Source organism: Ranitomeya imitator, chromosome 1, assembly GCF_032444005.1.
Source record: "Ranitomeya imitator isolate aRanImi1 chromosome 1, aRanImi1.pri, whole genome shotgun sequence".
NCBI classification, from domain to species: Eukaryota; Metazoa; Chordata; class Amphibia; order Anura; family Dendrobatidae; genus Ranitomeya; species Ranitomeya imitator.
Window position 1 is genome coordinate 336,786,379 of NC_091282.1, and position 22,741 is coordinate 336,809,119.

Consider the following 22,741-nt stretch of genomic DNA (forward strand, 5'->3'; position numbering starts at 1 on the left):
CAGGTAGGTCGGACACGCCGGTGTCAGGTACCGACTGGTTGCAGTGTTTTCTACAGCCGCGCACTGGGCCTTAATTGCGTGTTGCCCCCCCAGGGGCCTTTCCTCTCCATCTGGTTATTCGGGCCTACCACTAACTATCCAGTAGGTCAGTTTACAGTGCTGTCCTAGGTCTGTCTGCATTACCCAGTGCGTTACTCCATCATATATGATTTACAGTATTATACGTTCTGGCTGTCTCTTATGGAGTCAGGTCCCATATAATACCTTAACTCATGATTGCTCACTGCACTATTCTAGGGGCCTTTGAACTACCTCAATACAGAGCTTCCTATTTATGTGTCAGTACTTACCTCTTCTTTCTTACAGACACTGAATTCAATCTAGAGCAGCTCCGGGATTTTATTTCCGACTGTGGCAGGAACAGGTTCTCCTACCTCGGATAGGAATTGGATCTTACTCTGTGCAAGCATCGTCCAGTGTACAAGGCTGCTCCACGCCTAGATCCAATGATGGGTTTTTGTGATAATACGTTCCTTCCTTCAGCAGGATTCGTATCCCTTTCACTGTTATCCTCGTTAGTGTGGTGTCTTATACTTGGGTAAGTAGATCCACACACTACAATCCTCTCCCCGTTCCAGAGGGTCCGGGACGCATAGGGTTACTCATGTCATCATAGGTAAGGATCTTCCTTTTGGCAGTCAAGTTTTTTTTTTTTTTTACTGCTGCCTATGTACTCTTTTCTAGGGCCAACTTCCCATGGAATTGACATGCTCCAGGTTTTCCATGGTCTCTCCTCCCTTGACTGCTCATGTCCAATTCTGCCTATCAATGCCCATCTTGTCATGCTCTCTAGCAGGTTCCCAGTAACCTACTCTCAAGTCTTTTCTTGTCATTTCAATTTAATGGTCTTTTCTGGGTTTTCTCTTGGAATCCTTAGTCCAGCCGTTCCAAAGAGGGAAGCGTCTCGGTTTTCCTATATTCCCTCTCTCCTGAACTTACTGCGAACTGGACCTCTTCTCTGTCTCCGCACCGATACAGTCCTCCTCTCTTACAGAGAGCATCCCTGAAAGATACCAACGACGGACTAATAGTCCATGGCAAAGTCGACCACTGAAGTGTCCGCCGCTATATTGTGCCCTGTCTTTGTCTCCACCTGGACAGCAAAGTTATTATAGATGCATGGGCTAAGCTGCTCCATCAGGGCACCCTTCATGGAGTCCGATCAAAGTAAATCGCTGTCCTTGAGGACTAATTTACTCTTGCAGGAAGTACACGGATGCCGCTGCAGGTGCTGCTTGGACATCCAACAATATGGTGCCCTTCCGAAGGACCATTTGCTTAAAGGGAACCTGTCACCTGAATTTGGCGGGACCGGTTTTTGGTCATATGGGCGGAGTTTTCGGGTGTTTGATTCACCCTTTCCTTACCCGCTGGCTGCATGCTGGCCGAAATTGCTTTGCGCAGGCGTGTACTACGGAGGACAGAGAATGAACTTCAATCCAATATTGCGGCCAGCATTCAGCCAGCGGGTAAGGAAAGGGTGAATCAAACACCCGAAAACTCCGCCCATATGACCGAAAACTGGTCCTATGACCGAAAACTGGTCCTATGACCAAAAACCGGTCCCGCCAAATTCAGGTGACAGGTTCCCTTTAAGGCGTGACAGGACTTATCCTCTAGGAAGTCCCTCACAGCTTGCCTTCCGAGGGTTTCCGTCAGTTTGTCTCCAACTTGAACCAATTATTAAGGAGGTCATCGGAAGGACAAGTTCTCTTCTTCCTCAGAATCAACCTCGTTGTTCTCTTGGGACCGCGTGTGCTTTCCTTTATTTTATGAAGGCCTTTATCCAGGTCCTCCCTTTCTTCAGACATCGGACACTCCTGCATTTTTGCGAGGGACGGGTCCATTTTCATTTTATACCTTCCTTTCAGGCTCTCAGAGTCTGCATCCAAAAAGAGAACAAGATAAAGCTATGGCCTTAAAATAATTAACATGTTTTATTTCAATAAATTTTATAAACAAAAAAGGAAACAATATACTAAAGGTAAAAGGACTAAGCGGATACAAGGTGCAACTGATATAATCGAACCAGACTAAAACAGGCAGTGCCAAGGGTCATCCACGAAAGGTATAAAATACGTAAAGTGCCGAGTGTAACCAAGAGCGTATAGACGCTTCAGATAAGCAGCATATGTACTAAAGTGCTATAGTGCATGAACTCTGAGCAACAAAAGAGGCTGGTAGAAAGAGGCTATATGGCTTCACATGAATGTAAGTTGTCTATGTAAGATATGAGGCCTAGCTAGGCTCCAGTAAAGCGAGCAAGCCCTAATCTCCAGAGTAAAGATGGTGACCCTAAGGGAGTAACGCACAGTGGCGGAGACACATTACCGGTTTAGCCGTGGGACGATTCCCCGACGCGCGTTTCGCGTGTAGCTTTAACGAGGGGTGAGGTGCAGTAATGGCGTGCTTGCAGCATTTATCATGTGCGGACATAGTGGGCAGCGGCTGAGGCGGCGCTTCCGTCGGGGAATCCACGGACGTCACTGAGCCTCAGCGTCATGGGGCAGCAGCGCTCCTCCCCGCTCGACGCGTCAGAGCGGGGAGGCGGCACCGCACCACAACAGACGCGTTGCCCCAGCAACGCCGGAGCAGGAAACCCAGCGGGAGTGCACACCGCTGCAGAGCGGCTTCTGGATACGCAGGTGTGTACAGAGGACAGAATACATGGGGCCGAAAACAGGGGGGAAAAAACATATTACTGTCTATGGGGCGAAAACCCTGTAAGGGGGGGGGGGGGGTTTTGATGGTGGACAAAATTGCAATACATAAAGTGAAGGGCATGTTGGATGTGGGTCCGTAGTTGGGCCTGCATCAAAAGAGAAGATGCAGAAAGAGGGTGTAGTTAGAAGGAGTATAAAGAGTGTGTGCACTTAGGGAGAACGACACAGAAGTGTCTATCTGCACTAAGGGGGGCGTAGGAAAAAGAAGATAGTGAAACAATTATGTGTGATGGCAGATATGTCAAATATTATTACATAATCAAGCTTTGATACAAAACCATCAATATTGATACATATACAAAACATATACTAAAGCATATATAAAAGTATATAAAAAACAGACAGTAGCGTTTCCAAAGTTCCACAGCAGGAAGATGTGGTCCCCATGAAGAGTTGATTCTGCCATTAGAGTTTGGTACAGTCTTTGGGTGCCAACAGCAGATGTCCAGTGTGTCCGCAATGTTCAGCAATAAAAGGAAGGACATGAACAGGAATGGATAATGAAGTATGAATCTATTACAGAAGAGAAAATACAATCGTTAAAATCATGAAATCCAGTGTCTGTAGCAGCAGTTTTGTACACTCTGTGGATCACAGGTTCAGTGCTCTGCCCTTACCTTGCCAAGGTTCTCCAGGGCTCTGTTCATCATTCTTGATTCCCTTCCCTTCGTCCTGCTTGGGCTCATCCTTTGTAGCGTTCTCGCATCACGCTACCAGATCAGGGCAAGGTGCTTCTATCCAGCTAAGGCCCCCTTTTCAGTATACGGGCTCGGCGTAGAGAGGCCCTCCGGCCTCCAAATCAACGTATGCCCGCAAAATCCGGTCAGCAATGTTTAGATTTACTGGCTCAGAGCAGAGCTCCGCCTTCCAGGTTTAAGGTGCACTCTACCCGGGCAGTGGGTGCCTCCCGGCGGTGCACATATGGGGCCTCTGCCTTGCACCTCTACAGACCGAAGATCGGTCCTCCACATGTTCGCGAAACTTCCATGCCTAGCTTTGGCGTATGCCGGCTTAGGTAGGAAGACCTTACAGTCGACGGTGGTGAGTTCCTCTGACCTAGATTGGAGTTGACTGCTGTTCCTGCCCCAGGGACTGCTTTGGGACGTCCCATGGTTCCCTGTGTCCTCCAATGAGGTGATAGAGAAAACAGGATTTTTGGTTGCTTACCGTAAAATCTGTTTCTCGGAGCCTTCATTGGGGGACACAGCACCCTACCAAGTTGGAACAGCTCTGTTTATTGTGTTATACTGTTAACGTTTGAGTTCTTTGAACACTCTTTGAGTGTTTGAAACTGTAAAGCGCTGCGGAATTTGTCGGTGCCATATAAATAAAGATTATTATTATTATTCTTTCTCTTTTACACGTTGCTTCTCCTACTGCTTTCTCACTAACTGAACATCCTACTTCTTGTCGGTGGGGTGTACACTGCAGAGGAGGAGCTAACTTTTTTATTTGCATAGTGTCAGCCTCCTAGTGGCAGCAGCATACACCCCATGGTTTCCTGCATCCCCCCAAAGAAGGCTCCGAGAAACAGATTTTACGGTAAGCAACCAAAAATCCTGTTTTTTTTACCTCGATTAATTTTTTTCGCAGAAAAAAAAACGCATCATGTGCACAAAAATTGCAGAATGCATTCTAAATGATAGGATGCATATGTATGCGTTTTTTATGCGTTTTTATCACGTTTTTATAGCGAAAAAACGCAAAAGAAACGCAACGTGTGCACACAACCTAACAAGCACACTCGCTCATCACTAGTCATGACGAACACCAACTGCCCTCGGGCATAAATAGCATTTTTGACAGAATCCGTAACTCAGGCTTCAAGGCTGATGTGACCACTGGTATTTGCCATGGCTTTTTGGACATATGTTTACACTTTGTGTTTACTTTGTATACAACATACACACTTTTGTGAGGGTCAGTATGAATATATTTCTAAAAAAAATTGTAAATACAATCAATTATTGCTCACCTATATATGAATGGCATTTGATCTCTTCACAGCAGCCTGAATTAAAACCTCCATTTTTATGCGGTGTCACAGCAGAGAGTAGAAATGAGATTTATATTAAAAGGTGACTTTTCTTATCAGCTTGCCATCAGAACTATCTGGAAGCAGCCAAATCTCATTTGCTTTACCTCCCTTACGAATATCAGAGCCCAGTGGACCGAACACACCATCATAATCTGCTTCTTCTCCGAACAATCATTCCTGTCTGGAGAGTCGTTCACCAGAGGAAATAACTTTACCCCAGTCCTCTGCAGTCAAATCCCTGTATTGCTGCAGAATGTCAGTCTGTCCTTGATGTTTTTCTTGGAGAGAAGTGTTTTTTTTTGTCACCTTACTTGACCCCAGACTAGCCTCAAAAAACCTTTGCTTCATTGTATTGCAAATACATGGACAGCTGGTGGCTGCCATTCGTGAGCAATCTCTGTACTAGTGTTTAACAGATCCCATTACTGCATCATCTTGGACACTCCTGGCACTTTCTGTACTTCCTAGGACAGGGGTGTCAAACTGCATTCCTTGAGAGCTGCAAACAGGTCATGTTTTCAGGATTTCCCTGTACTGCACAGGTGATAATTTAATCACCAACTCATTATTTGTGTAGGTGATTAAATTATCACCTGTGCAGTACAGGGAAATCCTGAAAACATGACCTGTTTGCAGCTCTCAAGGAATGCAGTTTGACACCTCTGTTCTAGGGTTCCCTGAAGCCTTATTCAAAGCAATTGAACTTTCTCTCTTTGAAGGTCTAGATGATTTGATAAAAGGTTTATTTACACTTACAATTCTTCTGATCCCTCTTAATAATCTAGTATCTTTCTAAATTGTCATTATAAAACCGAGACAGTAAACATTGTGAAGAAAAAAATGTGTCCCAGCTCTCAGTCATGACTTGAGCACCCTCATATATTCGTTTTGAGGAAAGGTCAATTTACACGGACCTACCAGCGGCACTCAGTGACAGATAATCGGTAAATGGTTACAATGACACGTTAAGGTTGTTCAGCGTGCATCGTTTACAGCAATCTGTAACGGATTTCTTATCACACATGCGCTGCCGAAAACAATGACAGCCTACATCTCATTTACACAGGACGATGCACCAACAAGAACGATGATCTTTTTTGTAGCACAAAAGATCACGTCACCCCATGAACTAGCTTTTTGCTCGAATTGTCGTCTGATCCGCAACATGTTTATACTTAAGCACACTCATTCACTATAATCTTTCAGTATAAATTTGCACACATTGCTGAGTCTTTCTCTCTCTTTAGAAAAATATAAGCCTTTCATGTTCTGTTCATTCGTCTCAATGGCAGGATTGGTAATTATACTCATTTTACATTTTATTTGCAGTAATTCTGATGACAACATGCTGAAGAATATTGAGCTGTTTGACAAGTTGTCATTGAGGTTTAACGGGAGAGTATTGTTCATCAAAGATGTGATTGGTGATGAAATCTGCTGCTGGTCATTCTATGGTCAGGGGAGAAAGATTGCAGAAGTGTGCTGTACGTCCATCGTGTATGCAACAGAAAAGAAGCAAACTAAGGTAAGGGATTTATTTATTTTTTACTTTTTTAATAAATTAACCCCTTTCTGCCATTGGACGTACTATTCCGTCCATGTGGGGTGGGCCCTACTTCCCAAGGACGGACTAGTACGTCCAGCGCGATCAGCTGCGCTCACGGGGGGATAGCGGCCAGGTGTCAGCTGACTATCGCAGCTGACATCCAGCACTATGTGCCAGGAGCGGTCACGGACCGCCCCTGGCACATTAACCCCCGGCACACTGTGATCAAACATGATCGCAGTGTTCCGGCGGTATAGGGAAGCATCGCGCAGGGAGGGGGCTCCCTGTATGCTTCCCTGAGACCCTCGGAGCAACGCGATGTGATCTAAATAAAAAAAAAAACAATAAAAGTACACATATTTAGTATTGTCACATCCGTAACGACCCAACCTATAAAATTGTCCCACTAGTTAACCCCTTCAGTGAACACCGTAAAAAAAAAACACAGGCAAAAAGCAACGCTTTATTATCATACCGCCGAACAAAAAGTGGAATAACACGCGATCAAAAAGACCGATATAAATAACCATGGTACTGCTGAAAACGTCATCTTGTCCCGCAAAAAAACGGGCCACCATACAGCATCATCAGCGCAAAAATAAAAAAGTTATAGTCCTCAGAATAAAGCGATGCAAAAATAATTTTTTCTATAAAATAATTTTTATCGTATAAAAGCGACAAAACATAAAAAAATTATATAAATGAGGTATCGCTGTAATCGCACTGACCCAAAGAGTAAAACTGCTTTATCCATAACCCATAGGGTTGGGGCTAGGGATAGGGCTACAGTTAGGGTTGGGGCTAAAGTTAGGGTTTGGATTACATTTACGGTTGGGAATAGGGTTGGGATTAGGGTTAGGGGTGTGGTTAGGGTTACCGTTGAGATTAGGGTTAGGGGTGTGTTTGGATTAGGGTTTCAGTTATAATTGGGGGTTTCCACTGTTTAGGCACATCAGGGGCTCTCCAAACGCGACATGGCGTCTGATCTCAATTCCAGCCAATTCTGCGTTGAAAAAGTAAAACAGTGCTCCTTCCCTTCTGAGCTCTCCCGTGTGCCCAAACAGGGGTTTACCCCAACATATGGGGTATCAGCGTATTCAGGACAAATTGGACAACAACTTTTGGGTTCAATTTCAACTGTCACCCTTGGAAAAATACAAAACTGGGGGCTAAAAAATAAGTTTTGTGGAAAAAAAAAAAAGATTATTTTTTATTTTCACGGCTCTGCATTATAAACTGTAGTGAGACACTTGGAGGCTCAAAGTTCTCACAACACATCTAGATAAGTTCCTTGGGGGTCTCTTTTCCAATATGGGGTCACTTGTGGGGGGTTTCTACTGTTTAGTTACATCAGAAGCTCTGCAAATGCAACGTGACGCCTGCAGACCAATCCATCTAAGTCTGCATTCCAAATGGCACTCCTTCCCTTCCGAGCTCTCCCTTGCACCCAAACAGTGGTTTACCCCCACATATGGGGTACCAGCATACTCAGGACAAATTGTACTACAACTTTTGGGGTCCAATTTCTTCTCTTACCCTTGGGAAAATAAAAAATTGGGGGCGAAAAGATCATTTTTGTGAAAAACTATGATTTTTTATTTTTATGGCTCTGCATTATAAACTTCTGTGAAGCACTTGGTGGGTCAAAGTGCTCACCAGACATCTAGATAAGTTCCTTAGGGGGTCTACTTTCCAAAACTGTGTCACTTGTGGGGGGTTTCAATGTTTAGGCACATCAGGGGCTCTCCAAACGCATCATGGCGTCCCATCTCAATTCCAGTCAGTTTTGCATTGAAAAGTCAAACGGCGCTCCTTCCCTTCCGAGCTCTGCCATGCGCCCAAACAGTGGTTTACCTCCACATATGGGGTATCCGCGTACTCGGGACAAATTGTACAACAACTTTTGGTGTCCATTTTCTCCTGTTACCCTTGGTAAAATAAAACAAATTGAAGCTGAAGTAATTTTTTTGTGAAAAAAAGTTAAATGTTCATTTTTATTTAAAGGGAACCTGTCACCCCCAAAATCACGGGTGAGGTAAGCCCACCGGCATCGGGGGCTTATCTACAGCATTCTGGCATGCTGTAGATAAGCCCCCAATGTATCATAAAAGATGAGAAAAAGACGTTAGATTATACTCACCCAGGGGCGTTCCCGCTGTTGGTCCGGGTCCGGCGCCTCCCATCTTCATCAGATGACGTCTAAAGTACTGCAGTGTGCAGGCGCCGGGCCTCTCTGACCTTTCCCGGCGCCTGCGCACTGCAGTACTTTGCTCTGCCCTCAATAGGGCAGACAAAGTACGCCTGCGCTGGAGCCGCAGCGTGAAAACCAGAATAGGACGTCATCTGATGAAGATGGGAGGCGCCGGACCAACAGCAGGAACGCCCCTGGGTGAGTATAATCTAACGTCTTTTTCTCATCTTTTAGGATACATCGGGGGCTTATCTACAGCACTCCAGAATGCTGTAGATAAGCCCCTGATGCCGGTGGGCTTACCTCACCCGCGATTTTGGGTTGACAGGTTCCCTTTAAACATTCCAAAAATTCCTGTGAAGCACCTGAAGGGTTAATAAACTTCTTGAATGTGGTTTTGAGCACCTTGAGGGGTGCAGTTTTTAGAATGCTGTCACACTTGGTTATTTTCTATCATATAGACCCCTGAAATTGACTTCAAATGAGATGTGGTCCCTAAAAAAAAAATCGTGTTGTAAAAATGAGAAATTGCTGGTCAACTTTTAACCCTTATAACTCCCTAACAAAAAAAAAATTTTGGTTCCAAAATTGTGCTGATGTAAAGTAGACATGTGGGAAATGTTACTTAAGTATTTTGTGTGACATCTCTGTGATTTAATTGCATAAAAATTCAAAGTTGGAAAATTGCAAAATTTTTGCCAAATTTCCGTTTTTTTCACAAATAAGCGCAGGTAATATCAAAGAAATTTTATCACTATCATGTAGTACAATATGTCACGAGAAAACAATGTCAGAATCACCGGGATCCGTTGAAGCGTTCCAGAGTTATAACCTCATAAAGGGACAGTGGTCAGAATTGTAAAAATTGGCCCAGTCCATAACGTGCAAACCAACCTTGGGGGTAAAGGGGTTAAAAGTTGGTATTTCAGAAAAGTTGTGTAATTCATATTTACAGCTTTTCTTTAAAGGAGTTTTCCTGGACCATTTTATTTTTTTTCTAATGGGCTTAAGAACTGACGGCCTTTGTGCATGGCGGTGGCTCCTTGGACCGGTCCTGTCGGCTATTCTACTGCTTCATTGACCTCAAGTCAACAGAGCATCTTTTCCTCTTCCGTTCTGCTCTGGCGACATCATGCTGATTGACATCCGGCTCGCCACAGGCGACGGGCAGCTGGCTGTAAATCAGCATGACATCGGCAGTAATGCACCGTCAACAGAGCAGACTGGGAGAGAAGCAGCTGGTCTTTCGACGTGATGTCACCGCAGAATCGGTGGTAGGAGCGGACCTTGAACACTCTGAGCCAGAACTGGGAACTGGAAGGAAGTGAGCAACTACTTGTCTGTAAGTTCTTTAGGCCTACAAGAAAAAATAAAATAGTCCTAGACAACCGCTTTTACGGTCTCTTCCAATTATGTTGGATTAGTCTTTATTCAGTCGACCAGTGCTGCAACTTTATAAAATATGTCATTTTGAGAAACTGGTGATCATACTTGGATCTCAGATAAGACAGTCCACCAGTATTGGTTAATACACTGTGTATATGGCATACCATGTGGTAAACTGACCATCCTGTATTTGGTCATTTAGGTTGAGTTTCCAGAAGCAAGAATCTATGAAGAGACTCTTAACATCTTATTATATGAGGCACAGGATGGACGAGGACCAGATAATGCTTTGCTTGAGGCCACAGGAGGTGCAGCTGGACGCTCCCATCATCTTGATGATGATGATGAGCGGGATCGCATCGAAAGAGTAAGGCGGATTCACATCAAACGACCAGATGACCGGCCTCATCTTCACCAGTAGTACTTGTCCACCTTGAATACGATTCCTCCGTCCAAAAAACAGACCAGTCTGCTCTGATTCATCCCAATCAGCATGGGAAAAGCCCCGTTGTAACGGTTGAGGTCGTTGTAATTGACACATGCTTGTGAGTTTGGGTCCAGCCTCATCTGCTACACTTTCTGTGACTTATTTATATCACTTTGAAGGGACAGGGACCTACCCTGAGCGAGTTTCTTTTTTTATTGTGTGTATGGATTTCCAAAACCCCAAAGAAATTGCTAGTTATATAAATGTAAACCTGCCAGCTAAGTGCTGACGTAGGATGTATCGGATATGAAAATGAAGGTGAATAGACTAAATATATTGCCTTAATGCATTGCTTGAAATTCTGGAGTACACATTTGATTGTATACTGTATGTGGTCCAAGAAAACCGTTCTGTACTTCTGCTCAGTGCAGTTAATTCCATGAGACACATTGGAGGTAAATTGTATTCATTGGTTTACATTCAGCGACCATTGCTGCATAACCGTGGAGCTCTGTAAAGTCAAAATGAGCATGAACTGATTATAACTTCATTTCTACACATTTATAGCTTCACAAGATCCACATGGGGAGTAATCCTTACCACCCAGATAAGCAATGCACCTTCTACTGTTTTTATGTCCGGATTAATATTCTATATTTTTTTCTTTGTTTTACATAGCATTAGCTTCTTATATGTATAAAATAATTTATATTGTCCCTAATCCCCAATAAACACAAATATGGACACTTTTCAATTTTTGTTTCTTTATTATGTTGCAAACTCTTTAGCTGTTTTACTTAAAAGGAAGCTGTCATAAGGTTTTTCCTATAAAAGCTGTTGCTGTCACATTCTCCTGTCTTTTAAAGGGAACCTGTCACCCCGGTTTTTCAGTACGAGATAAAAATACTGTTAAATAGGGCCTGAGCTGTGCATTACTATAGTGTATGTAGTGTACCCTGATTCCACCCCTAAGCTGCCGAAATACCTTACCAAAGTCGCCGTTTTCGCCTGTCAATCAGGCTGGTCAGGTCAGATGGGCGTGGCGACATCGCTGTATCTTCCCCCAGATCTTGCATATATTTCCGTTGGTGGCGTAATGGTTTTGCGCATGCCCATCTTCTGAATCCACTGGACAGGAGAAGAAAAAACGCGCGATCGGCGCTATTTCCCTGGTGATCTGTGGGGGCGGCTATCTTCCTGAGGCCGCGTGTGCGCATATGGAGTCCTCTGCTGCCCGGGGCTTCAGGAAAATGGCCGCGGGATGCTGCGCGTGCGCAGATGGAGATCGCGGCGGCCATTTTCCTGAAGTTGAGATGCGAACTCGGCTTAAGGAAAATGGCCGCCGCGATCTCCGTCTGCGCACGCGCGGCATCCCGCGGCCATTTTCCTGAAGCCCCGGGCAGCAGAGGACTCCATATGCGCACGCGCGGCCTCAGGAAGATGGCCGCCCCCACAGATCACCAGGGAAATAGCGCCGATTGCGCGTTTTTTCTTCTCCTGCCCAGTGGATTCAGAAGATGGGCATGCGCAAACCACTACGCCACCAACGGAAATATATGCAAGATCTGGGGGAAGATACAGCAATGTCGCCACGCCCATCTGACCTGACCAGCCTGATTGACAGGCGAAAACGGCGACTTTGGTAAGTTATTTCGGCAGCTTAGGGGTGGAATCAGGGTACACAAAATACACTATAGTAACGCACAGCTCAGGCACTATTTAACAGTATTTTTATCTCGTACTGAAAAATCGGGGTGACAGGTTCCCTTTAATACTTTTCCAGCAAGCTCACTGTATTCCCCACTCAGCGCTGTATACCTTCAGGAAAAAAAAAAAAAAAAAGCTTTGACGTAGACCAGCACTACACTCAACAGTGGTCTGATAGTCATCATCGGAATGTGCTCATTGTTCTGTGCCTGCCTAATAACATTGCTCTTTATCCTATGAATGATGAGGATGATGTCTTCTACTTCATCAGCACAGCCAGTAAAGCGTAACACCTGCGGAGGCGCTCTGCCTGCTGTGTACATCAGTCAGAGAGTGCAGAAGCAATGAACTGGAATATAAGTTGGTGTGCAGTGCCACTAAGCAGACAGCTTATATTCCCGTTCATTGCCTGTGGTTTCTATTTGTTTTTGCACTCTGTGCAAATAAGTGCATGGTCTTCCTTTTCTTTGAGCTGGACATTACATTTAAAAAGCTCCCCACTGTATGACGGCACCAACCTGACACTGTAGGTTACTGAGCATGATCCTGCTGACAGGTTCCCTTTAATCGCATAACTGTTTATTATCACTTCTTTTTCCAGTGACTCATACTAATAATCCAACAAATATAGGCAGCTCTTACAAACTCTTAAAAGGTATCTGTCACCAAGTTTTTGACACCAAATTTGAGAGCAGCATAATGTAGGGGCAGAGACCCTGATACCAATGATGTCACTTACTTGGCTGCTTAGTGTAGTTTTGATAAAATCGCTATTTTATCAGCATGAGATTACTAGATGACTAGTAAACCAGCTGCCAATTAGTCAAGCATATACATGAGCTCTGTCTAACCCCGCCCACACCACTGATTGGCAGCTGTCTTCTCATGTACATTGTATACAGAAATCTGCCAATCAGTGGTGTGGGCGGGGTTATACTGAGCTCAGCATTCAGAGAACTGTCAGATCTGCAGTACATAAAGCAGTGACTTTATCAAAAGGACAGCAAGCATCTCAGTAAATGACATCAATGGAATCAGGATCTCTTTCCCTACATCATGCTGCTCTCAGATGGAGTAGCAAAAGCCTTGTGACAGATTCCCTATAATAATGCAACAGACCGCGCCACCTTTCAGTCCTAACCGGTCATTAAAATGCACAAAAAATATTTATGGACGTTGGCATATTCCAACAATAGGTTTTTCTTTAATTTTAAAACATCATACAAAAAAGTGTGACTTTTCAGCTTACAATCAAGCTTCGTTGTCAGTGAGATGTTCAGTTTTGACTGCATGAAAAGTACAGTACATCAAGTCCAAACGGCATCTGCTATTAACATAGTAATGTCTTCGATATCTAACCGCCTGCTGCCCAGTCCTAGTAATCGATTTCTTCTACAGATTATGCCACTCTTCATTAGGATTTTAACTTCTGTGATGCCTGAAATAGAGCGAGCAAATGTTAGGATTACGGTAATTTAGTATGCAAGCTATATGAAAAAAGAATGATCATAGACAGGAGGAGGTACCTGCTTGCTTTCCTATCTGGGTAAAGAAAGATCAGCCCCTTTCTGTGCGCTCTTACTAGGACATATGGGCATCATATGGGCATCATAGAGGGTGATCCCCTATTAGGACCCTCCTCTAAGCCATCGTGGTTGTCTTACTAAGCAGTGATTTCACAGATTTCGCCTATACATGTGGTAAATGGACGGTTATTCATTTGCAATACTTTGTGTAACGCTACATTTTTCCTGTAGTGGCCTCTGCAAAGGCCCGAGATCTCGGGAACCAAATTTTTCTGCTATCAGCTGATTACTGCAGCATCTTTTGTATTAAAGGGTCATTCTTTGATGTTACAGCTTTAGTCAGGCTTTTATGTGATGTTCTGTCCTATAAGGGGCACAGTACCAAACAAAGCAATAAGTATGGTCCCGTATGGTCCATTTTTAAATATGAAATGTAAAATGGCATGTAATGGCACATACTGTGAAACACCCTGCGAACACATACAGAGAAAGACACAAATTCATCCTTTCCCTCAATTCCATTTTTACCTTTCTATAAGAACTATTTGTCACATTGTTACTCGACATTTTCCCCAGTGTCTCATACACACTACCTCAGGATGACATAAGCTGTCCTTCAGGTCACACATCGACCTCTCACCACAACACTCTACTTCCTCTTAGAGGCATTTTTGGATTCTGCTTTTTACTCTATCTCAAGAAAAGCTTTTACATGCCCTCAGCATATCCTGCCTGGACAGCTGCAACATCCCCTATGGTGCTACATATTCTGACATTTTTGCACCCTTCCAGTCCATCTTCTCTGCTTCCCAGTAAATCTGACCCTACTCTTGTTCCTCCAATGTGTCTGCCATACAGATCCATTTCTCTATCGCCTCATTGGGGGACACAGGAAACCATGGGTGTATGCTGCTGCCACTAGGAGGCTGACACTATGCAAATAAAAAAGTTAGCTCCTCCTCTGCAGTGTACACCCTACCAACAGGAAGTAGGATATTCAGTTTAGCTTAGTGTCAGTAGGAGGTGGACACGGGTCTTTCATTAGACCCTTATCTACCTCAATGTGCGTCGTTTCTTTTCAGATTTTCCGGAGGGATACAGGGTGAACAGTCACACCTGTAGTCCCACATTATGAACTATGAGTACGGCGTGTACTGCCACCCCGTATCCTCATAGATCCCACAGCAGGGCCAAGATCCTAGCACACACGCGTGCTTAGAAGTCCGGTCCTGCATCCGTCCCCCACCCACTCGCCCACCAGAGCCTGTCGGTTGGAGGAAACGAGGACGTCCATCAGCTCCCTGGACGTCTGATATTTTCCCCGGAATGAGGTTAGTAAGGACGGCGTGGGATGTTTTAGGTAAGTATTCCAAAGTACCTCTGAGTCCTTCCTCAGTTCCAGGGTAGTCATTTGGGGGTCCCTTGGGATATTTTTCCAGGCTGCATGGGGCGGGGGTCGTCACCCCATTTGCGTGAGCCGCGCTACTTCCTGGCGGCCGCGCTGTTTTTGGCCTTACAGGCGGCCGCACTGCCTTTCCCCAGCCGCACTGTGCTCTGACCCGGCGCAGCAGCCGTGCAGCAGACGCTGCCTTTTTTCCCCTGTGGCCGCACTGTCTCTGTCCCGGCGCGGCGGCCTTACAGGTAGCCGCGCCGATTTCCTCTTACGGCCGCACTATTCTTTTCTGACACGGCGCGGCTGCCTCGATGGCAGCCACGCCGTTTTCTCCTGCGGCTGCACCGTTTTCTTCTGGCACAGCGGCTTTGCAGGCACCGCACCGCTTCCTCCTCCGGCCGCACTGTGCCCTTTTGCCACGGCGCAGCGGCCTTGCAGGCAACCGCGCCGCTTTTCCCGGCGTCCGCACTGCACCCGCCGCCGCGGCCTCAAATTTAGGCCCCGGCTTCTACCGGGGCCTACTTCAGGCGCCGCATCTCCTCCCACTTCCTTTCCCTCGGGCGGGCTTTTCTCCCGCCCGACCATCATCGGCAAGCTCCGCCCACCGGCGCCATCTTGGTGCTCCCCTACAGGCGATTTAGTCTGTACCCATTCCTGTTCAGAGCGGCTAGCTCCGCCCACTACTCCCAGCCGCACCATTCGGCCTGGGATCGCCGCTATCTTGTTGGGAACCGTTCTCTTCCGGAACTGATGGCTATTCGCGCCCCCCCCCCCCTTCCGATTGGTGTGCTTGTCCTTTCCCACCAGCGTGCATCTGCAACGGCTGGGTTCCCCGCCTCCATCTTCATACTGGTGCCCTGGACCTGTGTCCTGATGCCTGTCGCAGTTACAACCTTGGAGCAGACTACAGGACACTACAACTGCTGTGAGTAGCGCTGCTTAGCAGTTTGGCACTCCTCTCTGCATCTCTCCTGTTCCCCTAACCTTCTGGCATTCCTTAGTAGGTATGCTTATCATGCCTAATCCTATAGGAAAGTGTTCTCTTCGTCCTTTCATGCAAGCCGGTCAACCGTGCAGCCACTGGCGTAATGCAGTCACTGGTGTGATACGTATTAGTACTCTAAAGCCATGCAGTCGATGGTGTATCACTACTCTAGACCCGTGCAGTCACTGGCGCAATACGTAGTAGTACTCTAGACCCGTGCAGTCACCGGCGTAATAGTACTCTGGGGCCGCGCAATCACTGGCAAAGTAGCACTCTAGAGCCGTACAGTCACTGGCGTAGTAGCAAAAGCCGTGCAGTCACCGGTGTAATAAGTGCCCTAGAGCCATGCAGTTACCAGCGGGGTATGGCAGTATGTCCCACGCTGCCGTCATCTGGGCCACTGTCCGCTCCTCACCCTCCACAGGGAGATGGACCATTATAAGACCTGCCATATGACGTTCACTTCGTAGAAGGTTTCAGTTGCACATTTCTCCTCAGAGTTCTACGTTTTCACACTGCTGTTGTGATTTCTGCTATTGCAGACCTGTGCCTTGATTTTCAGCGGTGCTCGGCTATTTCTCTACACACAGCGATGCTAGAGCCCTGGCATATCAAATGTTTCCATATCTCCTGCTCTCAGGCACTTGCCCTCCATCTCCCAGCAGCCCCCTCCGGATGCAACCATTAAACTGCTCTAAGCAGAGAAGGGAGCTGCTCCTACTCACTTCACGACTGCAGTGTTCAGACCTGACTTCCAGCCGGTTAAGAGTCTGTATTTCCCAGCAACGTCTGCTGTGGCTCAGTGGATAAAGAATCTGACCACATATCGCAGGCGCAAAGGTTTGAACTCAGGTGCACAACAGAGAGTAGAGTTTAGTCTCCCTGTTGACAAGCCTACTGTCCTACCTTCAGGAGAATGAGCACGGCAGGACATACTTCAAGACAGACTCCGTGGTGCGGCTTACTACACGGAAGCTGTTATTCTGCCTAATGCCGTCAGGTATCACGACCTAGACCGCAACACAGAATCAACTCTCTCCTATACCCTTCTCCAGGGTTCTCTCCAGGCTATTAGTCACAGGATACCGAGAGCCGATCGCAGCAGTACTCTATCTGCCATAGTTGCAGGATATCGGGTGCCGAACGCAGCAGTACTCTATCTGCCATAGTCGCAGGATACTGAGCCAATCGCAGCAGTACTCTATCCGCCTTAGTCGCAGGATACCGAGAGCTGATCGCACCAGTACTCTATCCGACACCCAGGTTTCACACGCACCACCTTCCAGATACAGTACGTTATTTGAAACTGTCGTATCTTCAGCGGATCAGTCATGTCTTGGATTGACCACCGCAGGGGTACCGGCGTTCTGTACTATATTCAGGTAAGTCAGGTGCACTCCCCTATTCCTCCCGTCGATTGCAGCAGTACTGTCTGCTATCCAGGCTTTAGACGTCATCTTCCAGACACATTAAGTCAATACCTGCCATCGTTCCAGTGGTTTAGACATGCCCAAGATCGATTGCTGCACTGGTCCTGCTCTTTTGCTCCAGAGTCAGGTATGTCAGAAACGCCCTCTATCACTCTTAAGGTTCTTTTGCAGCATCTGCCTAGGCTACCCTTTAATCACCACTCAGAGAGAGGTGCCCGGTATTTATCACTTCTGGTTGACTGCCGCAGCAGTTACAACCGCATTCAGGCGAGTCAGAGCCGCAACTTTTACCGTGTATTTCACGGTCAATAACGTCTGTGGTCTATTAACAGCTAAACAGAACATCTAGCACGTACCACAAGGCGGATCTCAGTGCCACAGGGTGGACCTCAGTGGCAGCATAAGTGGCCAGTCCACTTTCAGGTAGGTCGGACTCGCCGGTGTCGGGTACCGACTGGTTGCAGTTTTCCTTCAGCCACGCACTGGGCCTTAATTGCGGGTTGCTCCCCAGGAGCCTTTCCACTCCGTTTGGTTATTCGGGCCTACCACTAACTATCCAGTAGGTAAGTTTACAGTGCTGTCCTAGATTTATCTGCACGATCCAGTGCGTTACTCCTATCTTATGATTTACAGTATTATACGTTCTGGCTGTCTCTTACGAAGTCAGAGCCCATATAATACCTTGACTTATGATTGTTCACGGCACTATTCTAGGGGCCTTTGAACTATTTCTACACAGAGCTTCCTATTTATGCATCAGTACTTACCTCTTCTTTCTTACAGACACTGGATTCAACCTCAAGCAGCGCCGGGATTTTATTTCCGACTGTGGCAGGAACAGGTTCTCCCACCTCGGATAGGAATTGGATCTTACTCTGTGCAAGCATCGTCCAGTGTACAGGGCTGCTCCACGCCTGGATCCAATGATGGGTTTTTGGGATAATACGTTCCTTCCTTCAGCAGGATTCGTATCCCTTTCATTGTTATCCTCGTTTGTGTGGTGTCTTATACTTGGGTAAGTAGATACACACACTACAATCCTCTCCCATTCCAGAGGGTCCGGGACGGATAGGGTCACTCAGGTCGTCATAGGTACGGATCTTCCTTTTGGCAGTCAAGTTTTTTTCCGGGGCCTATGTACTCCTTCATAGGGCCAACTTCCCATGGAATTGACATACTCCAGTTTTCCATGGACTCTTCTCCCTTGACTGCTCATGTCCGATTGTGCATATCAATGCCCATCTTGTCATGCTTTCTAGCAGGCTCCCAGTACCCTACTATCAAGTTTTTTCTTGTCATTTCAATTTAATGGTCTTTTCTGGGTTTTCTCTTAAAATCCTTAGTCCAGCCGTTCCAAAGAGGGAAGCTTCTCTGTTTTCCTATATTCCCTCTCTCCTGAACTTACTGCGAGCTGGACCTCTTCTCCGTCTCTGGACCCTCCGGTTTCCAGCTTCTCCAGTCCTCCTCTTCCACAGAGAGCATCCCTCAAGGATACCAACGACGAAGTAATAATCCACGGCAAAGTCGGCCATTGAAGTGTCTGCCGCTACATTGTGCCCTGCCTTTGTCTCCACCTAGACAGCAAGGTTTATAGACGCATGGGCTAAGCCGCTCCATCAGGGCCCCCTTCATGGAGTCCGATCGGAGAAAATCACTGTCCTTGCGGACTAATTTAATCCTGCAGGAAGTGCATGGTATCCGTTCCCGCGGATGCCACTGCAGGTGCTGCTTGGACATTCAGCAATATGGTGCCCTTCCGAAGGACCATTTGCTTATGGCGTGACAGGACTTATCCTCTAGGAAGTCCCTCACAGCTTGCCTTGCGAGGGTTTCCGTCAGTTTGTCTCCGACGTGAACCAATTATTAAGGAGGTCCTCGGAGGGACAGGGTTCTCCTGGGACCGCGTGTGCTTTCCTTTATTTTATGAAAGCCTTTATCCAGGTCCTCCCTTTCTTCAGACATCGGACACTCCTGCATTTTTTCGAGGGGTGGGTCCATTTTAATTTTATACCTTCTCTTCAGTCTCTCAACCACTTCCAGAGTCTGTGGCAGCAGTTTTGTACATTCTGTGGATCACAGGTTCAGTGCTCTACCCTTACCTTGCCGAGGTTCTCCATGGTTCTGTTCATCATTCTTGATTCCCTTCCCTTTGTCCTGCTCGGACTCGTCCTTTGTAGCGTTCTCTCATCCATCTATCCAGCTAAGGCCCCCTTTTCAGTATAAGGGCTCGGCGTAGAGAGGCCCTCCGGCCTCCTAATCAACGTATGCCCGCAAAATCCGGTCAGCAATGTTTAGATTTGCCAGGTCAGAGCAGTGCTCCTCCTTCCAGGTTTAAGGCGCACTCTACCCGGGCAGTGGGCGCCTCCCGGAGGTGCACATATAAGGCCTCTGCCTTGCACCTCTACAGACCGATGATCGGTCCTCCACATGTTCGCGAAACTTCGATGCCTAGCTTAAGCGTATGCCGGCTTATGTAGGAAGACCTTGCAGGCAAAGGTGGTGAGTTCCTCTGACCTAAATTGGAGTTGACTGCTGTTCCCGCCCCAGGGACTGCTTTGGGACATCCCATGGTTTCCTGTGTCCCCCAATGAGGCGATAGAGAAAACAGGATTTTTGGTTGCTTACCGTAAAATCTTTTTCTCTGAGCCTTCATTGGGGGACACAGCACCCTCCCAAGTTGAACAGCTTTGTTTATTGTTATACTGTTAATGTTTGAGTTCTTTGAACACTCTTTGAGCATTTGAAACTGTTAATCTGTGGAGCGCTGCGGAACTTGTTGGCGCTATAGAAATAAAGATTATTATTATTATGTTGTTATTTTTTCTCGTTGCTTCTCCTACTGCTTTCTCACTAACTGAATATCCTACTTCCTGTCGGTAGGGTGTACACTGCAGAGGAGGAGCTAACTTTTTTATTTGCATAGTGTCAGCCTCCTAGTGGCAGCAGCATACACCCATGGTTTCCTGTGTCCCCCAATGAAGGCTCAGAGAAAAAGATTTTACGGTAAGCAACCAAAAATCCTGTTTTACTGGTTACCCATCACCCAGTGAATACATACACATACGTGGCATGCCACAACCTATCCCCTGAATGCATCACTGGCATAATCTGATACTGTTCCAAATATAACTCCCCAGACCTCTCAAGACTTCTTATTTACATCTCCACTATAGGCAGATCTTTACGAGACTGTCACCCCCTGGACGATTTTGAGCTATTACTATGGGCATACAGGTAATAGAATGGTTAAACCAGTCTTACCTGTATGCCTCATAGCCGCAGTGTAGATCCTGAGAAATGCAGTTTTAATGTTTTATGTTAATGATTTCTTCCAGGTTTCGTGGCTTGCGGTGCCTACTCTCTCCATTATAATGGTACCTCCCTCCTATGTGCGTCACACTGATCTGTGACTTGCAGCTGCGGCGCTGTAATCCCGTTCATGCGCACAGTTATGTGAAACTTATCCTCCCTTATATGGGCAGAGTCTTCATCGATCTGTGACAGATTCTTTTTAAGTCATAATAATGGAACCTGGTCTGGGGATAGTCATGGCCGAAAATGTTGACAACCTTGAAATTGTTTCAGAAAATTAAGCATTTCTCCCAGAACACTATTGCAATTACACCTAGGACGCAAACCCAGTTTTCTAACACTGGGCACTACATTGCGACCCAAAATCTGTTGATAATCTTTAGATTTCATGATGCCTTGCACACAGTCTCAGCACCCAGTGCCAGAGGATGGCAAAATAAACACAAAACATTTTTGAACCTCCACCATATTTAACTGTAGGTGCGGTGCTATTTTCTTTGTAGACCTCATTCTGTTTTCACTGAACAGTAGAATGATGTGCATTTACTAAAGCTCTATCTGCAGTCTAACTTTTTTATGTCTCTGTCAGCAGTGGGGACGGGACCTGGGTCTCCTATATTATTTAATTTCATTAAAATTTTGACAGATAGTTTACACTGACTCTTATGCACCCTGAGCCTGCGGGAGAGCTTGAATTTCTTTGGATCTTGTTTGGGGCTGCTCATGCACAATCCAGACTCTCCTGCGTTGCAACCTTTCATCAATTTTTCTCTGCTGTCCATGTCTAGGAAGATTAGCTACAGTGCCATGGGTTGTGAACTTCTTGATTATGTTGCGTGCCGTAGACAAAGGAACATCAAGATCTCTAGATATGGACTTGTAACCTTGAGATTCTTGGTATTGTTCAACAACCTGGGTTCTCAAGTCCTCACAGTTCTCTTCACCTATTTCTGTTCTTCATGCTTAATGTGGCACACACAGGTGTGATTTTCATATTACCCACTCCTATTACTTGCCAAAGGTGAGTTTGAACGAGCATCATATGCTTGACACAAAGTTGTTTATCCACAATTTTGGAAAGGTGCCAACAATTTTGTCTGGCCCATTTTGAGGGGTTTGTGTGAAATTATGTCCAATTTGCCTTTTTTTTTTTTTTTTTTTGTTGTTCCAATGCATAGAAAGGAAATAAACCTTCTATACCTAAAGATGTGCAATTGCAATAACTTTTTGTGAGAAATACTTCATTTTCTGGAACAATTTCAAGGGTGCCACTCTGTCATGACTGTAATAGTATATTTCCTTGTAGCGGCCTATACACAGGAAATTATCAACTGACAGCTTGGGATCTTTGGAGTTGAACTTCAGCGATCATTTTAACAGCAGTAAATATTAAAGGGGCTCTCTATGATGTGACAAGCCTTTTAAAGCTTCAATTACACCTACAGGTGCTTCTCACAAAATTAGAATCAAAAAGTTAATTTATTTCAGTTCTTCAATACAAAAAGTGAAACTCATATATTATATCGAGTCATTACAAACAGAGTGATCTATATCAAATGTTTATTTCTGTTGTTGTTGATGATTATGGCATACAGCCAATGAAAACCCAAAAGTCATTATCTCAGTAAATTAGAATAATTAACAAAGCACCTGCAAAAGCTTCCTAAGCATTTAAAAAGGTCTCTTATTCTGTTTCTGGCTCTACAATCATGGGGAAGACTGCTGACTTGACAGATGACAGATGTCCAGAAGGCCCGTGGCTACGATCGCTCTGATTGGCTGTTGAAAGTGACGTTTCACTTTCACTTTTCAATCAGCCATGGCTGGAGATCGCGATGTGCCCCCCACCGCCACCGATCACCTCTCCTCCATCCTCCTGTCCGCTCCCCCCGCTGTCCGCTCCCCCCCCATCATACTTACCGACCTCCCGTGTGCCTCCCGGTGTCCATCCGGCTGCTGCATGGGCGCCGCCATCTTGGAAAATGGCCGGCGCATGCGCAGTGCACCCGAGGAATCT

The 22,741-nt window shown here is 45.9% G+C and overlaps 2 protein-coding genes across 2 annotated transcripts in view; one reads left to right on the plus strand and one right to left on the minus strand.

The window, feature by feature from the left end:
• KCTD10 (potassium channel tetramerization domain containing 10) overlaps positions 1-11,125 on the plus strand; it is a 40,806-nt gene extending 29,681 nt beyond the window's left edge. Inside the window, exons 6-7 of the mRNA XM_069759462.1 lie at positions 6,151-6,346; positions 10,147-11,125. Coding sequence (XP_069615563.1) covers positions 6,151-6,346; positions 10,147-10,365 — 415 coding nt within the window. The 3' untranslated portion in view covers positions 10,366-11,125. The remainder of the gene's footprint in view (positions 1-6,150; positions 6,347-10,146) is intronic.
• A 2,139-nt stretch (positions 11,126-13,264) lies between these two features.
• Positions 13,265-22,741, minus strand: part of MYO1H (myosin IH) — a 209,884-nt gene continuing 200,407 nt past the window's right edge. The window contains exon 31 of the mRNA XM_069759473.1: positions 13,265-13,516. Coding sequence (XP_069615574.1) covers positions 13,493-13,516 — 24 coding nt within the window. The 3' untranslated portion in view covers positions 13,265-13,492. The remainder of the gene's footprint in view (positions 13,517-22,741) is intronic.